The sequence below is a fragment of the Saccostrea echinata genome, unplaced genomic scaffold (genome assembly GCF_033153115.1).
Source record: "Saccostrea echinata isolate AGI-Se365-2 ecotype Australia unplaced genomic scaffold, CSIRO_AGI_Sech_v1 ptg000001l, whole genome shotgun sequence".
In the NCBI taxonomy this organism is placed as follows: domain Eukaryota; kingdom Metazoa; phylum Mollusca; class Bivalvia; order Ostreida; family Ostreidae; genus Saccostrea; species Saccostrea echinata.
The window spans coordinates 31977367-31999277 of record NW_026889750.1 but is presented as its reverse complement, the minus strand read 5'-3'; the positions used below and the strand labels follow the sequence as shown (position 1 = coordinate 31999277).

Sequence of the window (21911 nt, the reverse complement as noted above, 5' to 3'; positions counted from 1 at the left end):
ATAGATACATGTTGTAAGGATATAAATGAAAGGGATAAATGTAATTAAAAAAAAAAGACAAGCAGTTTTAAGTATTTTCTTCGTCAAGCTCATCTAAAATATATGTTTCTTGAAATATTACTCTGTTGTGTGACATGTGTTGTTCAAAGATAATGATCTGAAACAGATAAAAATGTCATGATAAATTAGGATGCAATACATACATATATATATATATATATATATATATATATATATATATATATATATATATATATATATATATATATATATATATATATATATATATATATATATATATATATATAATGACTTTTAAAATGTCAATTGAAATTTTGAAAAAAATATTTACGTTTTGTTGTGAACTTTTTAAAACATTTTTTTTACCTCGTTAAATCCTTGTCTCAGGTAAGGACCCGGTACAAAAAGTGTTTGTTGGGGCCCTTTATTCCAGTATCGACCCAAGTTAACTCCGTTGACGTACACAAAACCTTTGGTCCATCCCTATAAATGGGAAAAAAATACTCAGAGGGAAATAAATACCATTGTCCTCTCCGATTTAGCCGTTTTACACCCATTTAATTCATTGTTAATGTAAGTAATGCGTGGATATTATTTTATCTTTTTAAAAAAAAACAAACAAACAAAAAAAAAAAACATCATCACTATAACTCGTGTCTAACAATGTCCACTGTAGAGACGACCCATCACTCCACAATATAAGTACGGGGAAACATTTTTAAAATATTTAAAATCAGATTTGTATGATAAATAGTTTTTTTTTTATGTTGGAATGCTTTAATGTTCCATCATACAATACTTCATATTTAGATATGAGTCTAGTGGAATATAGGCGATGAACATATGACCCCGATACAAACTTTCATATTTAGATATGAGTCTAGTGGAGTATAGGCGATGAACATATGACCCCGATACAAACCTTCACATTTAGATACGAGTCTAGTGGAGTATAGGCGATGAACATATGACCCCGATACAAACTTTCATATTTAGATACTAGTACGAGTCAAGTGGAGTATAGGCGATGAACATATGACCCCGATACAAACTTTCATATTTAGATACGAGTCTAGTGGAGTATAGGCGATGAACATGTGACCCCGATACAAACCTTCATATTTAGATATGAGTCTAGTGGAGTATAGGCGATGAACATATGGCCCCGATAAAACCCGGGTAGATCTCTCTGTTTGTTGTATGACTCCCATTCAGTTTGATTCTTAAGACTGCAAATAGTATCGAATGAGGAATATTTCATTTATAAATTAAACTGGTGAGAAAAAGGACATATGAAATTCTTTTGAACACTGCAATATGTTTAGGGCAGTCAAGTGATTGTGTTCAACACAAATTAGATGGGATTTTGTTTAATATTTCACTTAAACAAATTCAGATCTTGAAAACATCTAAGCTATCACCGCATTAAAGATCAATATTGTTGAAACAGTAATCAAAATTCAGTCCACTGCGGCATTTACCGTTTGTAAAAGTCTTCATCAAATTCCAAGGGGTAAATATCGACGTCATCCAATACCTCTCCGTCCAAAAAACAGTTGTTGTCCAAACCTAACAGAAGAATACTCATTATTTAGATAGCAATCTAGTGGAGTATAGGCGATAAATATATGACCCAATGAAAAAAAATAGGCACTTAATTGTTAGTGTACCTTGATTTACATAATGTAGCATCTGACCCTACTTCCCTTTTGTTATTTAATTTAATTCATACTAAGATTTGTGTGATGAATAGTCCAAGTTTGCTCTGAAATTCTTACCTTTTAATTGTTCGTCAAGGACACTCGCTCCAAAAATTCCAAAATTCACACGTCCCCTATTCTCAACTAAAATGTCAAGCACCCTTTCTCTCTACAAGAAAACGATTTTAATTTTTTTTCAACTTGCTTCGTTTTCACTTTTTGTGTGCGTATGTTTGGTTTATTCGTTCCTCTTGCCATTATTAATGTGCTTTTTATATACAGAGAAATTACCGGTAGATATATTATGTTTTGACACGCAAAAACTTCCTTTCTTGTCTGAATTCAAATGTCAAGGTCAGTGTTGGCTTCTGTTTTTTTTTTTATGTACAAGGTTATGCTAATAATATAACAAATCATAGGCATAAGTTAGGATACATGTATGTGTTTGACTCCGAGGTTAAATGTCAAGGCCAAATATATAATAATAACATATCCCACATGTCATAACCTAGGCAAATGCAGAAAAAAGTTCACACGAGTATGAATTGCAAGCGAATACAAGGAATAAAAGTTCGTTGAAGATTATATTAAACTCTCCTCTTCATTCAACCAATACCCTTCATCTGTATATCTGGCGCTAGGGAACATTATTTTTAAGAATTTAGACTCTGATAAGAACACTGTGTACAGGGATATCCTCCAAGTTGTGCAATCAAGTCAGTGTACAAAAGCAGTCATGCAAGATTCTTATATATATCCTAATGCCTCTAAAGTAGCATTCAGAATTTCATTTATACCGGAAAGGCACCACTGTACTGTCCCAGTGAGATATTAACGTTTACATTGTCCACCATTCCCTCCAGAATAGCAACAGAGTTACCATCAACGAATACCTGCATTGAAAACCAAAAAAAATGTATTATGTAAGTAGAAATTACAGTATGATATATTTAATCATCTACACAATCTAAAAACATGTAATAAATTAACAGATTCATGCGATACCTAATTTCAACAGACCATAAAAAATAAATAATTAAATGAATAATTGAACACTTTTAGATACCGATATCTAATAATCTAGTATCTAAGGTATAGATAGCATTGACAGGTTTAAATGTAGTAGAGCTGACCTCGATTCTGTCCCTGGGGAAGTCTGTGAAGGTCAGGTTATCCCCGTGGGTAATGTTGGCCCGGTATAAGATGTACCCGTACATCTGTCCACTGAAGCTATCATTGTCCACCGGGTGTAATGGTATAAGCTCCATAGGAACGGTTTTATTCATCCGGATTCTCTAAAGGAAAAAGTTTGATAAAAAATCGTCTCTTGTTATTGATTTTTAATTTTTTTTTTTTTACTGCATTGATGCATGTAAATCGGTATATTTTAACGCATCAATAAAGAAAACAGAGAAATAATAAACTATACTTCGTACAATAAGATTTTTTAAGTTTTCTTTATTATGATACAGTCAAAACATTTTATTCTGCAGAAACAAGTCTAGCTGATTTGTTTGAGACAAAACATTAGCTGAAATAATGTAGCCCTCCTTTTTTGAGAGGAAAACATCAGATTAAAAAAAATTGAAATTCAAAGGAAATATACATTAGGCCCGTAGCAATGGTGGGGTTGGGGTGGAATGGGAGTGGGGCAGCCTCCCAAAGAAAATCTGACAAGGCAAAAAAACCCTTGAATTTGCCACCAGTGCTCGACCTTACACCCACAAAAAGGAGGGGGGGGGGGGGGGACTAACATCTAAATGAAAATATTTACTACAGCCAAATACTATACTCAGATCGAAAAATTTGGGGGCAGCCCCCTGCCCCTCCCTTCCGCATTCTACAGGCCTGTACATTCTAGATCTAACAAAATTTTTAAGGTGAGGAGGCATCTCAGTACAGAGTTTGCTTGGTGTTACCTGTGCTATTTTTAGGATATTTTCTAACGGCATGTAGTGTTTGATGTGAACACGACCTGCATAACCTGCAAATATATTTTGAAGAAATATATACACGAACTCATATATGCGTTGTATTTATCTATAGACATGGTATTTCTTCAAGTGCAGCGTGACTGAATTTTCCACGTCTGTGCTATTAATCGTTATTCAGCATTCGTTATTTATGGTCGCTTACATAGATAGTTTCTTTCATAAAGTTTTATGTATTCTAATCATTTAAACTGGTTTTGTAAAGAAGTAAATGTACTCAGATTTACACCTCATAATAACATTTAAAATTTAAGGAGTGGGCAAAATTAGAAACTGCTGGTTTATTATTTAAAAAGATTGATATTTTTTAAAGTACTTTATCATGGAAACATTGAGTTACCGAAGTCTTCTTTGGGCGTGTCGTAGGGTATTTCACGTCCAGGCATCCCTGAAATATTCGACAAAATGTTGTTCTTTTGTTATGCTGTTTATGATGAAATTTTAATTGCCGTAGCTCGTCACTTTGAAAACCACTATACTTTACGTTGCTTGTTGTTTTACCGTGAATATTTTCGTGGATGATCTGTCTAGCTATTCTGTATTTCTCAGTTATATCACCAGCTTCAGTCAACAAAGCATCGTAATCTGTAAATCATGATGTCATTGTCATCATTATCATCAACATCATCCGAATTCCTATTTAAAATAAAGTCCGTCCATGAAACATAATATACCACCTACCATAGGAAGTGACGTCAGTCTTCAGTGTATTCTTTTCAAAGTCCCAGTTAGCCCCACTCATAAAGCCAAAGTTCGTCCCTCCATGGAACATATAGAAGTTTATCGACGCGGAGCGATTCAAAATAGCTGTCAATGTGCTGCCAAAGTCTATAAATTGAAAAATAATGATGCTTGAATAAATCTGAACTTAAAAAAATAAGAACAAGTTTTTTTTAGCATCCCGTTTATTTCAGATGGTGATGATCAGATGACTAGTACTACCAGGTATTATATAAACATATTATATAGTTTCGGGTTTTCGAGTTACACAGCCACTTATAAACATTCATTAATGTAGCCCTTTTTTAGCCCATTCATTTTTGATACGTCGGTTCATTTTTCTATATAGTTGCTTGTTTTCGGAACCAAAATAATATATATTTATGCATTTGAGGAAGGGGTATACCATTAAGAGACTGTGTGTGATGCGAGCCACCCCAGTAATCAAACCATCCGGACCAATACTCGGTCACCATCAAAGGAAAGTCATCACTAAGCGCTTCGACTTTACGGAAAAGTTCTTCCCCCTGGGCGATATCCTGAAAATTCACAGTAGGTAACGCTTCTGAAAAAAAAAAAATAATCGCAATAAAACAACATAACTAAAAAAAATTATAGAATATTTAACATTGCCTGACAATCACTAAATTATATCAACGATTTTAAAATTCCGGTTTTATTGGTTGCTCTATACATCAACTGACAGTTTGTGTACTCTGTAACCCGTCTGTACAGAGGAGTTCCGACAGAATGATGAGATGATAACTTTTTAGTAGGAAATGTACAGCATTTGGCAATTTCTTAAAATATTTCCCTTCGATGTTTCCTGGTCAATACTTGATGCAAAGAAGTAAACACTATCATATCGAAAAGAGTGCTTGCTCTGTGCGAAATACGCTCACATTGCGGTGAACAGGTTTTGGCTTTAGAGAAAATTAAAATATTTTTTAATGTTAAAATATTATCGCTTTTTTTTTTAAATATTCTGATGCTGGCAAATAGCGTTAAAGCAATGTATGTATGGAATGCCAAATTAACATATATTCAAATATTTGATCCTATCTTCAAATATTTGTACCTATCTTCGAGTAATTGAACTCATCTCCAAATAAATTGAAGATAGGTACTTCTGAATTAAAGACAAGTCTAAATGAATTAAAGATAGGTGAAAATAAGTACACTTATTTAAATATTTGTACATATCTTCAAATCAATATATTTAAATATGTGTTAAGATAGGTACAAATCAATTATACATAGATTCAATTCAATTGCACCTATCCTTAAATTCAATTATACCTATCTTTAATTCTTAGTTTGTTCTTAAATGTTTGAAGATAGGTACATATCAAATAATTTTACCTATCTCCAAACCTAGGTTTAATTCAATTGCACCTTTCTTTAAATCAATTATACCTATCTTTAATTCTTAGTACATGTATTAGTAAATCTTAAAAACCATTGTACCTATCAACAAATGAATTAAAGATAAGTATAATTGAATTCACCCCATCTTCAATTCATTTGGAGAAAGGTAAAATTGATTTGAAGATATGTACAAATATTTGAATATGTATTAATTTGGCGTTTCGTATGTAAGTAACGTATGCGTACACAATCTCCCCCAAAAAACGAGCAGCATCTTGATCAATTTGAATTTTCTCTATAAGGTTTAGTTTTATCTTTAATTCGAACTTAAAAATCGATACAGTGAAATCTTCATGTAATATAAACTCGAACAGGCAACAGGTTTTAGTTTCAAATGGGACAAAAAGTGCGGAGTTATCATTGAAATATCTCATATAAGAATATTCTAGAGAGCTTTTGTTTAATGATATTAAAATAAGATATAGAGAAGAGGAGAACATTTTGGAATATTTGAATTTTAATAACACCGATAACTGTTCATCAAACTGTTAAATCCGCACATTGTGTTTCTTGAAGCAGTCTTTGCAATTTAATATCGAAGTTCAAATTCATTCAATGAATGTAAGAGGAGAAGTATATTGGATTTTTTCAGAATTATTCTTTTCGAAATCAAATATAAAAGATGCTGTATCTTAATTGATGCGTGATATACTCTTAGCAAGGTTCGTTGAAATAAGGCTAGTAAATTAATCAGAGTCCAAGCGCAGAAGCATATTAGTATGATTTACAACATTCTTATATCTTTAGTGACAGCATTTCATTGAAATGCAAAATTGATTTGTAGATTTAACAATATTGACGTATTTTACACTTATCTTAAATTTTTCAACGAAATCAGGCAAAATTAAAGGAGGAGATAGGTTTTGAAATTTAATAAATAATTTTCTAAAAGTAGCAAAGCTGTTTATTGTTTACTAGAAAACCCAAATTGTTAGTTATTATACTGTTAGATTTAAATAAGCCTTATCAAAATAGAGTGAAAACTATTGCAGAAGATGTTATCACGTGATAATGCGTTTGGTAACAACGTCATCAGCATGGAGTGAAAATGAATAACTGTGTCATGATCACTCAAATTAAATAGAAATCAGACAGAAGGAACTGCGCTATTTTAAGGACACAGTGATGGACACTTCTTGTGTACGACAAGTAGAATAAGACACTTCGAATTCTCTTATCATTTGTTTTCCTGCAATAAAAGCAGCAATCTCCCTTGCAGAGTTGTCTTTTGTTCCATTTCTCAGACACCTCAGACACCAAGATTTTTGACATAAGGTAAAAAAAAAATGTTATTCCAAGGATTATTTCAAATTAAATTAATAGTTCCATATCTACGTAGTAAATATAAACTTAAAAGATAAACATTAGTGAATGAATTTAATTATAGTGAATTAAAACAAACGCACTATTTCTTGTGCTTAACACTGTGACATACGCGAGCCAACGACAGAGGTGAATGTATGAGCCGATCGTAGAGAGTGTAAAAGCAGTAGTCCCCAAAAAGAAAAAAAAGTTTCAATCTGGATTAGAAATGCAATAGTTAGAACTGCGTTGGTCTTTAAGGTTTTCACCCCTACTTCTTTAGCTTCTTTTGTACATTAAGCTTGTTAATACACATAGAACACTGTATTCCCTGTTGAGAAGTTGACAGTTCTTTGTACCTCAATGAGGAGGAGTAAAAACGAGCCATCAACTTCTCAACAGAGAATAAAAACAAGTTGCAAAACAATTTATGTATATTTTTATTCTGAATACTAATATCTTTCTATAAAAAGAAGGCAGATGTAGACAACTATTAAAAATACAAATATACTTCACATTAAATAATGAAATACACACAGACACGCAATAAACTTGAGGAAAAAATCCTTTGATAACACACTTTATATCATAAAAGTTACCACTCTCACACCATTCTCATCAACCTGAATAAGATTGACAGCTTTCGTTTATATTTGCGAGATATATGCCGTTCTCTGACGTGATGCATGAGAACTGTTAAAAATTTGATTTATTTCAGAAATCTGCAATCTTTATCGTTGATAGTGCCTCCTCTCTTGAGGGGAAATGATGCTTTTGAACTGAAAGAATTCTTTTATTTTTATACCTGTCAAGACTCTATACAAATTTGCACCGAGCCTGTCAACAGCTGTTAGTCTAAATTTATTTATCAATTTAGAAAAATAATAATAAAGAAATACTAGCCGGAAAAATATATTTAATTTTATCTAAAAAAAATATCTCATCTGGAATCTCTTTACTTTTCATTCCATCTGAAAATACATTCGTGTTCATTGTTAACAATTTTCCCAACAATTCTAACATCGCATGATCGCAAAATAGAAGGGAAAAGATTACTTGATTTTAAGGTCGAAAGTGTTCTACTTTCTGCATTCTCAGTATGTGATGACCCATTTATTTCATTCAAACTAATTAAAATAACTGCATACCTACCACATATAAAAACTTATCAAACAAGATTCAGCTAAATTTAACCCAAATGATGTAAGATAAAGTGGTCACGCTTGAATTGGCACGCGGATGAAGACAAACGACTCGTTTGCGAGATCTTCTGTGGGTAACAGTAATTAAGCGAAGTCACTTCAATTACTAGGTCCCAGAACAATTTGGCAATTTATAAACAAGGTATTTGTATTTTACCCTTTGGTGTTGTTTCCATTAAGCTTGTTTGGTTGTGATGTTTATCGATTCACTTCGCAATGCAAGCAGTCGGTATTCTTAGCTAAGAGTGTTCGGATTGAGGCATATTAAGGTAATGTTAATTTTTTTTTTTAATCATTTCAGTTCTTGTATTCATTTACATGTTAACATTTGTTTTGTTGTTAACCTATCTTCCAGACGATGATTATATCGTAAATTCTTGGAAATATTTATTGGCATCTATAAAATTATTAGTAAACGGTGATTGCATTCCTGAGAAAATTTTGTCAAAAAAATATAAATGTTCCAGAAAGTTATTCAAGATGATTATATAATTATGATCGAGTCTTTAAAAATCGCTTCTTTTTTTCCTTTTTGTTTGTTGTTTATTTTTTTCCCCTCACTATGTTGGTTCTTGAAGGAGCTTGAACCCACACAAAAGCGAGACTTGCCCCAACCCTCCGTCGTTTTGGAGCCAAATAGTGTTTTTCTAGGTGTAAAAAAAACTTGTAATATATTAAGAAAATAAATAATAATTTTTGAATTGATATTGATTCTTGCTATTTATTTCTTCCTGTGTATTTCCTTTATCTTTTTTTTTTTACATAGATCAATAAAAATACCTCACTAAAAAGCACCAAAAATTTCGTTTCTTTCTAGGGCCTCATGTTATCACTATGATGTCAGATACCAATGCCTCAGACCTGATATTCAGTGACCAAGAATGTATAGAGGGAAATAAAGCTATTCTCTTTAATAATGTGACTTACTGCGGAAGTATTCACGACGGCCTAATGTGTTGGCCACCCACTTTGGCAGGGGAAACCATTAAGAAGAAATGTCCAAACTTCAATGGATTCGACCCTAGTAAGGAGGCAGTCCGGAAATGTGGCAGAAATGGGACCTGGGAGGAAATTGTCGAGTCCATCGTGACGATCTCAAAGACGAACTTTGCTGAATGCGTCATCTCCAACGAAATAGACATTTTCCGGAAGTTTGACGACCATATCCGGAAATCAGCGTTGACAATGAGTGCAGTGGCCCTGTCTCTTCTTTGTTTATCACTTCTGAGTATCACCGTTGTGTTTTTACTGTACTACTGCATTCTTCCAAAATTTGTCAATACGATACTTCATGTTAAGATCCACAAAACTCTTTTCATAGCCGTCATTTTGGACATTTTGGCAAAAATGACAACTCATGTTTTGGTCATCTATGAATTGAATAACATTTCATTTATCAACTCCGTAATCTTTATGAGTTTTGTGTGCAAATTCCTGGCCACATTTACACAGTACACAGAAATCGTGTTTCTGGGCTGGATTGCAATGGATGCGAATTTCTTACAAATTCTTTGCAAAGCAGACCACTTGTGCACTTCCGGTTTTACAATGTATTGCATTGTTGGATGGGGACTACCCATCGTCCCTTTGACGCTATGGGTTGTCACCTTAGTAGTTGACCACAAAGTGCAATGCTGGATCGACCATACCTCACATCCAGTCATGTGGGTTGTTGACATTTACAAACTCTTCATCCTGATCGCCACGTTTATTTTTCTTTTGTTGGCGATGGTAAGACTTCATATGTCTGCATACAAGGAAAAAGTTTACGACCGCCTCAAATTGAAATATGAAGTAATCCTGTCGTTTGTCTACTTCGTGTTCATGTTCATCTCCTGTGCCCTGGTGGTCGTGCCTACTCACATTCCGTTAAAAATGCATCAGGTTGTTCAACACTTAGCTGTCATTTTTATGTCATCCAGGGGGTTGTGCGCCGCCATTGTATATGCTTTTGTGAACAGAGACTTTCTCAAATTTTTACAACACAACGAAGTTCGCATACGTTTTGGAAAATACCTCGCTTTAAATGTTCCGTAAGTCTTCGATGAACAATCAATTGAAGAATAGTTTATAAGTTTTGTCGATGTTGAAGTGTCCGCTTGCGCTTATATAAACAACATTTTCTTCCAAAAACTATCAGAAAATTTATCATTATACATGTATAATATATTTTGCGCCAAAGATGCGAATGAACAGGGTTTTCTTTCATTTTAATTCATTTTTTAAGTAAAAAGAAAGGGTTCAAATTTCAATGTTAAACTGTGTCATCTAAGACAATTAAGGTACTTATAAAGGAGCTTGGCTGTTTATTTTCTTGTTTGTTTGTTTGTTTTTTCACTTGTAAAATTCTACAGATGACCTCTCCTGTAAAACGTTTTCCTCATTTACAGCTGCATGCTTCAGCACTTGCCCCTGAAATGTTGGCTTTAGGAGAAATGGGAAATTTTACATTCGTCTAAAATATAATTATTAAACTTAAAGCATAGAATCGTCTGTAATTAACCAACATTTGACATTTATATCTTTGTAGCAATGATTCAGCCCCCCCCCCCCCGGTTCCTGCGGCCATGTGATTGTTGTGAAAACGTATCAAATATTCATGTATACTTTAAAATCAGTAATATATATATTTATTCATTTTCAACAGTGAAATACTGTGATTTATTTATTGAATAAAAGTGATATTCTCTCACAGTGTGAAAGGATTTCAAAGTAAGTAAAAAATAATTTCTGGCCTGTCATGAGATAGAGATAGTAACTAAGCATCTTGATAGAGCTAAAACTGCAAATTTCTTCCCAAATATGTTGCTAAAATCCATGCTATGTAATGTTTTCAATCACACAACTGCTAAGCAATGACGTCTCAACCTCTCAACTATGACATCAAGCCTATGACACTGTTAAGAAAAGACAGAGGCAAAGGGAAAATCAAAGATTTCAAAATGTAATAAACAGAAAATCCAATGTTATGTAGATGAATATGGAATTTATTTCACTCGTGAGACAGGATTTTTTGATATTTTCACTCGTGTTTCGCACTCGTGAAAATAAAAAAAAAAAAATCCTGTCCCACTCATGAAATAAATTCCATATTCATCTACAAAACATTGAATATCCTCTCTCTCTCTCTCTCTCTCTCTCTCTCTCTCTCTCTCTATATATATATATATATCGGAAAACAATAACAGTATTTGAATAGGACTATCAAATCAAAGTTATACAACATAAATGTCATATGGGTTGATTCAGTAAAAATATATAAATGTATACTGTTAAACTAGATTAATACGTCGTTCTTTAATTGAACACCTGTGCCTTTTACACCTGGCAGGAAATTCCTTCGTGGATATCGTGATTAAGAGACCCCAGTGTTCGAAAATAAACTAAAAATGAAAAGACATAAAGAAGGAATGCAGAAATAATGGTGAAAAGATTTTTTTAACGTCCGGAACTACAAAGATGTGAATTGTCAGATCCTTCATTGTATGACTAAAATTTTTGCTAAGCTACAATGATTAATGATAGCTGTTTGAGGATTGAAAGTATTTAACTCAGAAATAGCTATCTACCAACGGGTTTTGTGATCCAATTTGCGTCACAAGATGCCAGGACTTAACTAACCTTGTCCAATGACGTCACAAGTAGTGACCTTGACCTGATTATATCTTAACTCCATTGTCAAGTTACCGTTTTCTGATTTAAACAAAAAAAATTAAATTCTTCAAAAACGCCGGATATACGTATGTCAATCAACTCCTGTTTTCTGAGAAATAGTGGACGGTTTTTGCAACATCCGACACAAACACAAATTATCGTGTGTGTGTGTGTGTGTTGGGGGGGGGGGGGTTATAGGGGTCTGACCCATGCCCACTTTTTTCAAAACATAACCTTTAACTTTTGAAAATGTTTATCGAAAGGTCGGTTGCCCCCATCTCCTTTTTGTTGTTGTATAGTTAAACCGCAACATGGTTATGTATTGATAACATAATTTGCTTGAGAGAACACAATTGAAATTGACCACCCACACTCTCGAAATAGTATTTTCGAGTCTGGAGAATCCCCCCTTTTTATATATTTATTATTTATTTGGCTTGTTGTCAAAGATCTTTTCAGGTAAGTTGTCATTTTTTTTCTAATTGGCTCCCCAATTTCAACAAGAGGTCCATGTGTCACAACGCTCACTGATTAACTTTAACTTTGTTCTTCTTCATTAGATTTTTAGAAGATTTTATATTCTCTTGAAAAATTGAGACTGTTTTTAAATATATCGTCTTCGACTGATACATCTTTTTATGTATCAGTCGAAAACGATATATTTAAAAACAGCATATAGAGACAAAAGGGTTACATTATTGATAACATACAGTGCATATTAGAATACAAAAATAGGAAAAAGGTGACTCGACCCCAGATTTAAAAAGGAAAAAAAATGGAAAGGGGGGGGGGGGTCCATACCCCAAGTGCCTGTGCTTAAACTAATCGTATCGCACCTGTATAGAACGGGGCGTTGTCCAGTCCATTCAGGCCCTCTGTGTAATTGTAGAAGCCGTCAGACGTGAAGAAAAGTTCATGTATACCGTTCTCTTCCAAAATCTATCGAAAAGTTATTGAAATCATCTAAATACATTCGTATACAGCATAAATCACACGATTTACTGGTTACATGCGGCTAACGGCCACTTTTCCTGTTGGTATACACTTTAAATTGGAATGCTGACTTATCTTTTGCTGTGCTTGCAAAGGATCAGTATGTTTTAGTGTGTACAATACTTAAGGTTTCCAGTGCAAGTTCTTTGACTGTCGAAATACTTGTTACCAAAATACATGTACTTAAATTAATATGTCCAAACTAAAGCAAGCTAAATTGCATGCATACCTACGTGCACATACAAACACACAATGCACAAAGTAGTTGCTGGAACAAAATTATCCGATATGTATATATGTTTAATACATTTCAAGTGGCTTTAAAAATGGCTTGAAATGAGAAATCTGACCTGTTTAAGAAACAGTAAATGCTTTGTGTCATTACTGTAGGAACCAAACTCGTTTTCGACTTGTACTGCTATGATAGGTCCGCCTCTGTGATACTGAAGATAAGAAAGTACATACTGATTAATTGATTAAAATCCAAGATAGTAACCGAAATTTGGTTCTATGTTGTTTTACGTCTAAGTCAAGAAGACTACTGTACACAAGTAGCTCTCACTGTTATACACATGTGTATGTATGTACAGTGTACTTCGTGTCACGACACCGCTGTGTTTTCCTTTTACTGTTCAACGTACTACAGTACGTACACTTTTGAAAATGATGACAAAAAAAAAAAATTGGTATGAACGGTCCCAGAATTGAGACCTACATGTACATGCTTTTATTGTGCATGTTGACCCCATCCCCAATCTTTTGGAGTTTTTTTTTCAGTTTTGAACCAGATCATCAAAAAGCAATTAACAGACATTCCTCTATTAACCCTTTTAGACATTTTCTTCGAAATACTTTGCCCTTAAATACATTTTCAACGCCTTTTTAATGTGTCAAAATATTTTGCTTTTCCATCGAGATAATCAATAACAGCCGATGGATAATATATTTTCCACATCATTTTAATGTATATGTATATCGATTTTCATAAATTCTTCATGAAAATGTGAGTAAACAGTCACTAAGCAAAAAGAAACAAAAAGAAAAAAAAGACATAAACAATTTCTAAACCAATGTGGGGAAACAGTATCTAAGAAAAACATATAATCATACTGATAATGAAAAATAATTCCGCAATTATGATTTTAAAGAGTAATATTGTCAGTCTATTACATCTGTACCTTTCATATGGCCATGGCTCAACATTTACCTACGATATTCACTTTTCCATCGGAAAATTGCCAACAAATGTAACTTGTCTGAATTAAGTTTTTACTTGTCCGATTACGAACAGTACGTTATAAAGAAAATATTGATTGGATGTTGTTTTACGTCCCTTTCGAGAACGTTTCACTCATATGAAAAGTCACCATATACCGGTGAAGGGCTTCAAATTCATCTTCGCCAGCCAAGAGTTTCTGATCCGCTACTCTCCACGATTGTTAGGAGAGTGGCGGATCAGAACCCTTTGGCTAGCGAAGATGACCTTTACTCGGAACTCAGTGTTATTTCATTACATTTATTGCAGTGAGCAGGGGTTTCAATAATTTTAAAGTGAAGATGTGACTTTATCCATTTGAAGAGGCTGTTTTAGAATTATTTCCAAAATAATTTATTTTTGCCAGCTATGAAATTGAAGCGGCAAATTCCTATCATTGAAAAGGTGAAAAATCGCCTCCTGTCACCCCTTATTGAAAACCCTGAGTGAGGGTTCTTTATTGTGACAACGCCTACTGTGATACGGGACCTCGATTTTTTAAGGTTTCGTCCGAAAGATCCGTGACCTTCTTTCAGTGCCGAAGGAACAGTCACCACCTACGATTATTTTCACGGCTTAGGTTTGACGCAGTGCCGGTGACGAGAATCGAACCCCCCGGTAAACCGGCACCTCCCAATCACGAAGCGAGTGCCCTTATTAAGAAATAATTTGAATTTTATCATAATCAAGAATGAAGGGGTTTTAGATAAACTCACATATCAAAATTTGTTTAATCATGAAATAAAACACATTTCAATTGATTTAATCCATAATATTGTATCGTTCATTAGCGGTATCTGATGGGGGTGTGACTGAGCCCTGAGAGTTGTAATGTTAAGTGTTTTATGTTTACAAGTGCATTTTAAAAAAATCAGTGTTTTATGAAATCTGTCATTTTTTTTCTCCATATTCACACTATTCCATAAAGGTTAAAAATTTTCAGAAAAGTGTGTCTGGAGAATTGGCTTGTCCGATCACAAAATGAACTGGACACGAACAATCGGACAAGTGTCCGATCACAAAATGAACTGGACACGAACAATCGGACAAGCTCTGCCTGTACGTCGTGACTGGTTACAATCTGCCTGCATTTCAACCTGCGGCAAATTATCTGATTGTTTGAAAAATACATAAATTCAATTATTGTAAATTAGTGAGGTCATAGAAAAGGTCATATGACAAGTCATTACAATATACCCGTTTCCTATATGAGAGACATAGGGCAGGGCGCGGCTCGAGCTAGCGTCTTAAACACTCCAAATATTACTTATGTTAAACTATTTGCATGTACGAAGTAGTTACGTCCCTCATACCCGTCTGGTGATTATTTCATCAGCAGTCATTCTCAAAAGACTTTCGAAGATTTTTCCTCTTTTGCCAAACAATATAATCAATAACTATGCATAAACAATCAGTATTGGTAAATCTGCATTACTGATTTGACAGTTTATGTGTTTTATGATGTGCAGTGAAATTAATTATTTACATACTCTAGCGATTGTGTTTGACTTCCACGTACATGTTCGCGGGTCAATTACCTTTAACCGTGTCTATTCTACACGTGTAAGTATCAAGGTTATACAAATCACGAGAGTTTAACCAAAAGTCTTTGACGAGACTGTAACTCTACTGGTTTTTATTGAAATCGGACCAAAACTTTATGAGGAGTAATTATTATTATTTTTTTTTTTTGAACAAACGTACAGCTACGTATCATAATACGGACAACTGTGCAGAAAAATTTTCATTACGCGCTAATGTTCACGATTTTCAATTTGCCAGCAGAGCCGTGTTATAATGTCACGAAGAACGTCAAGTATCAACAATTCAATGCTTTGATTATGGATGTATATTCAACGACAATAATTTAGACATTGGAGTCACATACATTAGGTGTTTTCATCCAATGCCGCAATATAACCATCTTCGCTAGCCAATGGTTCCCGTCCACTCCCATTTATAGGGATCGGAATGGACCGAAAATCCTTGGCTGGCGAAGATGCAAAATAACACACCCCTTAAAAATATCTACATCACTCCCCTTCTTCGATTTATATCAAATACATTTTAAGATAATTTTTACTTAAAGTACCAACAATTAGGAAGAAATTAATTAGGGGAACACATTCACCCATTATCAGTACCTTAAATTCACTGAATTCAACTTTTTTTCATGGATCATAAAAATCATGTTTCTTACGTCGTATTTTGTCAGACCCCTAACTATTCTTGCCCAGAGAGATGTAAAATTTCAGCCTTTACATGTACCTGCAAATCTGAAACTTCGGCGATAAGTCGGGAGAAGTACCTTCTAACATGTGATTGGTAACCATGGTAGTTTGTCCTAACTTTCATATCTGGATCCCGTAACAGCCAACTATAGTAAAAGCAATTCAGTCAAAATTACGAAAATCAAAGTATGAAGTACATCTAAAATACACAAGCCCACACACATAAAGTTATCTTAAAAGTAAAGATGGATTTAAATCTACGGTTACAGGCCACTTATTTTAATTTCCAAATAAATATCAATAAATGTATCTAGTATCGAAAAGATTTCTCTCTTATAGCAAAATTTGTCTTACGCAGGAAGACCCCCAAAATCCCACTCTGAGCAGATGTATGGCCCTGGTCGGAATATGACGTACAGTCCCGCTCTCTGGGCCATATTGATGAATCTCCTAAAAAGTAACCGGATATTAAAACAGTAACCGGAAATTGCATCAATCGGAAATAGCATCTTTTGTCGCTAAAATTGGTCTGTCAGGGATTGATAAATTTCCTTTTGGATACGGCATATTGTCAAGAATAAAATATGAAAGATGATTTAATGTCATGATTTCTTGCAACTACTCATTATATCTTAATAGCATGGTTTTATTCTTTAATCTTCAAACTTGACCAATATGAGTATTTTTACAATAATTTGACGTATTTTTCAGTTTAACACCTTTTATTATAGATCACACATCAGATCTATCAGTTTCAAGGATTGTTCTTATTATCCTTTCTATTCGACAATTATATATTTTTGTCATATACATTTACCGTAAGTTAAGAATTCCCTTGAAATTGTAACTACCGGGGTATGGCTCGTGTTGATTCCAAGGAGCATAACTGCAAAAAAGTAGTATAAAGTACGTGTGTTGTTATTCTAAAACTGATAATCGCAAAAGCAAAGGATAACAAGATGTGTTTGTGAAACACTGATGCCCCCGTAAGGCAACTTATAGCGAACGTTAAACTTTTAACGTTAAACTTTCTCAAATGCAAATCAAATATGCTGGTACCCAAAGTAAAGGTCTTGTACCGAGGAATATACCTGTGAAATGTGAAAGCCCTAGCAGCAACTATTGAAAAGATATGGAAAAGGTTATTTTTCAAAAGTAAGTCAAACATCAAGGTCAAGGTCAAATGGTCAAAATTAATGGTGCCCAAGGAAAGGCCTTCTCAAAAGAAATATACATGTGACATATGAAAGCCCTAGCAACGACCGTTTAAAAGATATGGCCAAGGTTAAAGTTTATCAAAAGTAGGTCAAACTCCAAGGTCAAGGTCAATAGGCTACAATTGTTGGTATCTAAAGGAAGGGCTTGTCACAAGGATTATACATGTGAAGAATGAAAGCCCTTGCACCAACTGTTCAAAAGTTATGGCCACGGTTAAAGTTTTCCAAAAGTAGATCAAACTCCAAGGTCAAGGTCAAAGGGTCAAAGTTGTTGGTATCCAAAGAAAGGTCTTGTCACAAGAATTACACATGTGAAGTATGAAAGCCCTAGCACCAGCCGTTCAAAGGTTATAGCCAATGTTAAAGTTTTACAAAAGTAGGTTAAACTCCAAGGTCAAGGGGTCAAAGTTGTTGGTATCCAAAGTAAGGTCTTGTCACAAGGATTACATATGCTAAGTATGAAAGCCTTAGCACCAACCGTTCAAAAGTTATGGCCAATGTTAAAGTTTTTCAAAAGTAGGTCAAACTCCAAGGTCAATGTCAGAAGGTCAAACATGGTGGTACCTTAAGAAACGTCTTGTCACAAGAAATACACCATCGTCGGAAACCCACGGGTGATCTCGTCTTTACTCATCACCCGTGGGCAAACTCGTTGAAATATCGCCGTAAAATATGCTAATTTGTTGATTATAGACAAATAATCAAAAAGTTGGAACTCTTCAATTTTGAAAATACGTCTATTAGTTTGCTATTTATGGTAAACATTTTGACGCTCGTTAAAACGAACGAAGTTTGTTTTAAAACGATTAAAGTCAATTCGCACAGGTCACTGACATTAAATACCAGTCAGAAATTGTAAAGGAGTACCTTTTTCAAACTGCAAAATGCACCGGTGAGTGGATTTATTAGCAATCGGTGTGTTAACTAGGGCCTGTTAAAGGTGCTTAGACACAGATTTGAAGTTAATATTTTCTCAAATTTTCTGTATAATATCACGACTTATATATTGCAATAGCATTTCACACGAAAATATAATTAAAAACCTATTTTATTTAGAAATTATTGGAACTACGAGTTCCTAGACGCATTTGATTAACACATCATTGCACTTTCACAAATTTTATCTTTATCCTTAATATTTAAGAAAAGAAGCGATTTTGTTGTGTATTAATGAAAAACATTACATCTATAATTCAGAAAATTCAGAGTAGAAATGTGCGAAAGCAAACCTTCTCACTAATATCATCAGCCCGTGCTCAGTGTTGTGTACAGAGTTTAACAAATTGAATACACCCGTGAAACGTAAACTGTTTTTGTAAACAGGGCACGAGCTCTGTTATTGTTAATGTTTACGATTCACAGGGTGTGTTCAATTGTTAAAGTCTGCACACACCACTGAGCACGGACTGTCAATACTGTGAGTGGGTTTTGCTTTCGAACATTTCTACTCTGAATTTTCTGGATTATAGTTTTAATATTTTTCATTAATACACAACAAAATTGCCACTTTTCTTAAGTATTAAAAATAAAATTAAAATTTGTGAAAGTGCAAGGATGTGTCAATCAAACGCGTCCAGAAATTTGAAGTTTCAATAACTTCGAGATGAAGTAAGATTTTTATTTTACTTTAGAATGAAATGCTATAGTAACATATAAGTCATGAAATTATACAGAAAATTTGAGAAAATATTAACTTCAAATCTGTGTCCAAGCACCTTTAACTACGGAATAGTTTTGGCATTGCCGAGCATACATACATAACCTGAACTTTAATTCGTTGATTTGCCATCGCGACTCTGTTCAGCCAATCAAATGACCCACGCATATTAATTACATACGACGATTTTTCGGCGAGTTTGCCCACGGGTGATGATTAAAGACGAGATCACCCGTGGGTATCCTACGATGGAAATACACATGTGAAGTATGAAATCCCTAGTACCAATCGTTCAAAAGTTATGGCCAAGGTTAAAGTTGGGAAAAATTTTGCAAAACTTGGTCAAACTCCAAGGTCAAATATGGTGGTACCCAAGGAAAGGTCTTGTCACAAGAAATATACATGTGAAATATGAAAGCCATAGCTCCAACCAATCAAAAGTTATGGGCAATGTTAAAGTTTTTGCGGACAAACAGATAAACAGACAGACAGACGGACGGACAGGGCAAAAACTATATACCCCCGAATCTTCGATACGGGGGCATAAAAACATGTTAGAATTAATGAAAAATATTAGATATAAACATCTAAACCTTGGCACAATCTGTTGGATAAATCAAATCTGCAACTTCCTCAGTTTGCAATTTCTGACATTTACAGGCTTATATTAAGAAATAATTATCGATAATAAGCGTGAGGAATATGCTCATCCGATACACTTTTTAAAGGAAATATCAATTTCTTATTCTATACAAATTACTGTCATAGAGGAGACTTTATCATTAATAGCTTCAGAGGGGAAGAGGTTTGTAAATTTCCATTCAAGTGAGACTGCAAGATCATGCTTATTTAATTCTTACAGTGTGAGAGTGTTGAGTCCACATGCCTTCATTTTCCGCATCCGGTCCCACCAATATTCCGGAACGACCCGAAAATAATGCAGACTTCCGCTCAAAATATGTAGCGGATTGCCATCCAAATAAAAAGTTCGGTTCTGAAATGTCAAACTTCCATTACTCACATAGGGAGAATCACTAATCTGTGCAGACGTAGTGGTAATAAGCAAGAAGGTTATTGCAGTGGCACATGCAGAGGTGCAGAGTCTCGTGTCCATTGTTCTCTACAGGTTGCTGTCTTCTGCAGACGTTGCACTGTCGTCTGCACTTAGATAAGAGTGACTTTGGTTATCTCTAGAAGAGAAAAACCGCGTAAAGGTGTTAAGTTGGTAGCACCGTGTGGGTTTGAGTACATGGCTACATCCATTATCATACCAAGCTACTAATCCTATCATTTTCTAAATAAAATTTCAAGTGCCTTTTATCTGATTTGACCCATTTGTTGGACAAGAAGAAAGGTCAACATCCAAAACAACACTTAAATGTTCAAACGAGTTGTAATCTTACTTTAATTGGTCGAATAAAGCTCTAAATTAATAAAATGCATTTTTCAAAAACTTATCAAGATTTTAGTCAATATAGTTTTTTTGTTTTGCTTTGTTTTTTGTTTTGTTTGGTTGTTGTTGTTTGTTTTGTTTTGTTTTGTTTTTTTTGAAAAGATATATGACGATTCTTCCAACATTAAAGTTGGTATAATCCAGAGATGATAAAAAGAATTCTAATATTCATCTGCTCACACACAGAGAGTGTGAGCTTTTCCAACTAAACATTTGTGAAAATTTTACAGTCTTTATGTAACAAACGTGTGTTTTAATTTGAATTTTCTAATCATTTCATGTCATTAGAATATCAAAATGCACATGGGAGTAATTCGAAATCGATTTGAAAATCAAACATTTTCAATTAGTTCTCTCATAAACATGATAATAATACCAATTATTTCAGGAAAGTTAATTATTAAAAGATATTTGTACCCCAAAACTTAACATAAAGATTGCTTATGACATGAGAGTGTGTCATGACCTTTAATCAAGGTCATTTAGCCACGTTTAAGGTCACTGGCAAAAAAGTGTACAAGTTGAGTAAATTCATAACTTTCTTATAAAGTAACACTGGAATTTCATGCTTCACACAAATATTACTTACGGCCTGAGGGTCTGTCATAAATTCTAATTAACCCAGGTCATTTTTACAAGTTCAATGTTACTGGCAGAAATGTTTAATTCCTGTGCTAGTCATATCTTTTAATGGTGAAATGAAAGTTCACAGGAACAAAAAAAAAAAAAAATCACTTGGAAGAATGCCATGTCCTTGATACGGGTGGTTTAGGTTAGTTCGTGGTTACTTGCAAAATACATGTAATGTGTATTTTTTAAAATCATTTTATGATCGTTTTAAGAGAGAAACATTAGATGCTTGTACATCAATCAAAGAATGCTTATAACCAGTTAGTATGTCATGACCTTTGTCCAAGGTCATTTGAGCAAGAAAAAGGTCAACAGCACAAAAACCGTTAAATTATTATCTGCTCAACTTTGTATCAGAAAAGGATTGGAAACCCATACCTGACACAAAGGTTACTTATGACCTGGGGATGTCAAGATCTTGACCTAAGGTCCTTTGGACAAGCTCAAGGTCACTATC

The 21911-nt window shown here is 34.0% G+C and overlaps 1 protein-coding gene across 2 annotated transcripts; it reads right to left on the bottom strand.

Moving 5' to 3' along the window:
- Nucleotides 1–30: 30 nt before the first annotated feature.
- LOC133189794 (beta-galactosidase-1-like protein 2) lies at nucleotides 31–20568 on the bottom strand. 2 transcript variants are annotated; one of them, XM_061325196.1, is made up of 18 exons: nucleotides 20232–20568; nucleotides 17315–17383; nucleotides 16852–16947; nucleotides 16535–16643; nucleotides 13362–13454; nucleotides 12855–12957; nucleotides 4839–4997; nucleotides 4394–4540; nucleotides 4214–4297; nucleotides 4053–4100; nucleotides 3641–3705; nucleotides 2855–3016; nucleotides 2519–2614; nucleotides 1800–1890; nucleotides 1503–1590; nucleotides 1136–1250; nucleotides 388–504; nucleotides 31–157 (listed from the first exon to the last, which is right to left on the bottom strand). In XM_061325196.1, the coding sequence occupies exons 1-18, from the start codon at nucleotides 20483–20485 to the stop codon at nucleotides 68–70; spliced, it is 1986 nt and encodes a 661-aa protein (XP_061181180.1). In that variant the 5' UTR covers nucleotides 20486–20568; the 3' UTR covers nucleotides 31–67. The 2 variants fall into 2 exon arrangements, 1 of the variants encoding a protein (XP_061181180.1); XR_009721528.1 differs by lacking the exon at nucleotides 31–157 and having other exon boundaries at nucleotides 407–504; nucleotides 882–1250.
- Between the last annotated feature and the right edge of the window lie 1343 nt (nucleotides 20569–21911).

Coding starts and splice junctions, on each gene's coding strand:
- LOC133189794 (XM_061325196.1), bottom strand. CDS start 20,485: ATGGACACGAGACTCTGCACCTCTGCATGTGCCACTGCAATAACCTTC. Junction 4,101..4,213: donor CATCCACGAAAATATTCACG/GTAAAACAACAA, acceptor CGAATATTTCAG/GGATGCCTGGACGTGAAATA. Junction 158..387: donor TGAGACAAGGATTTAACGAG/GTAAAAAAAATG, acceptor TATCTGTTTCAG/ATCATTATCTTTGAACAACA.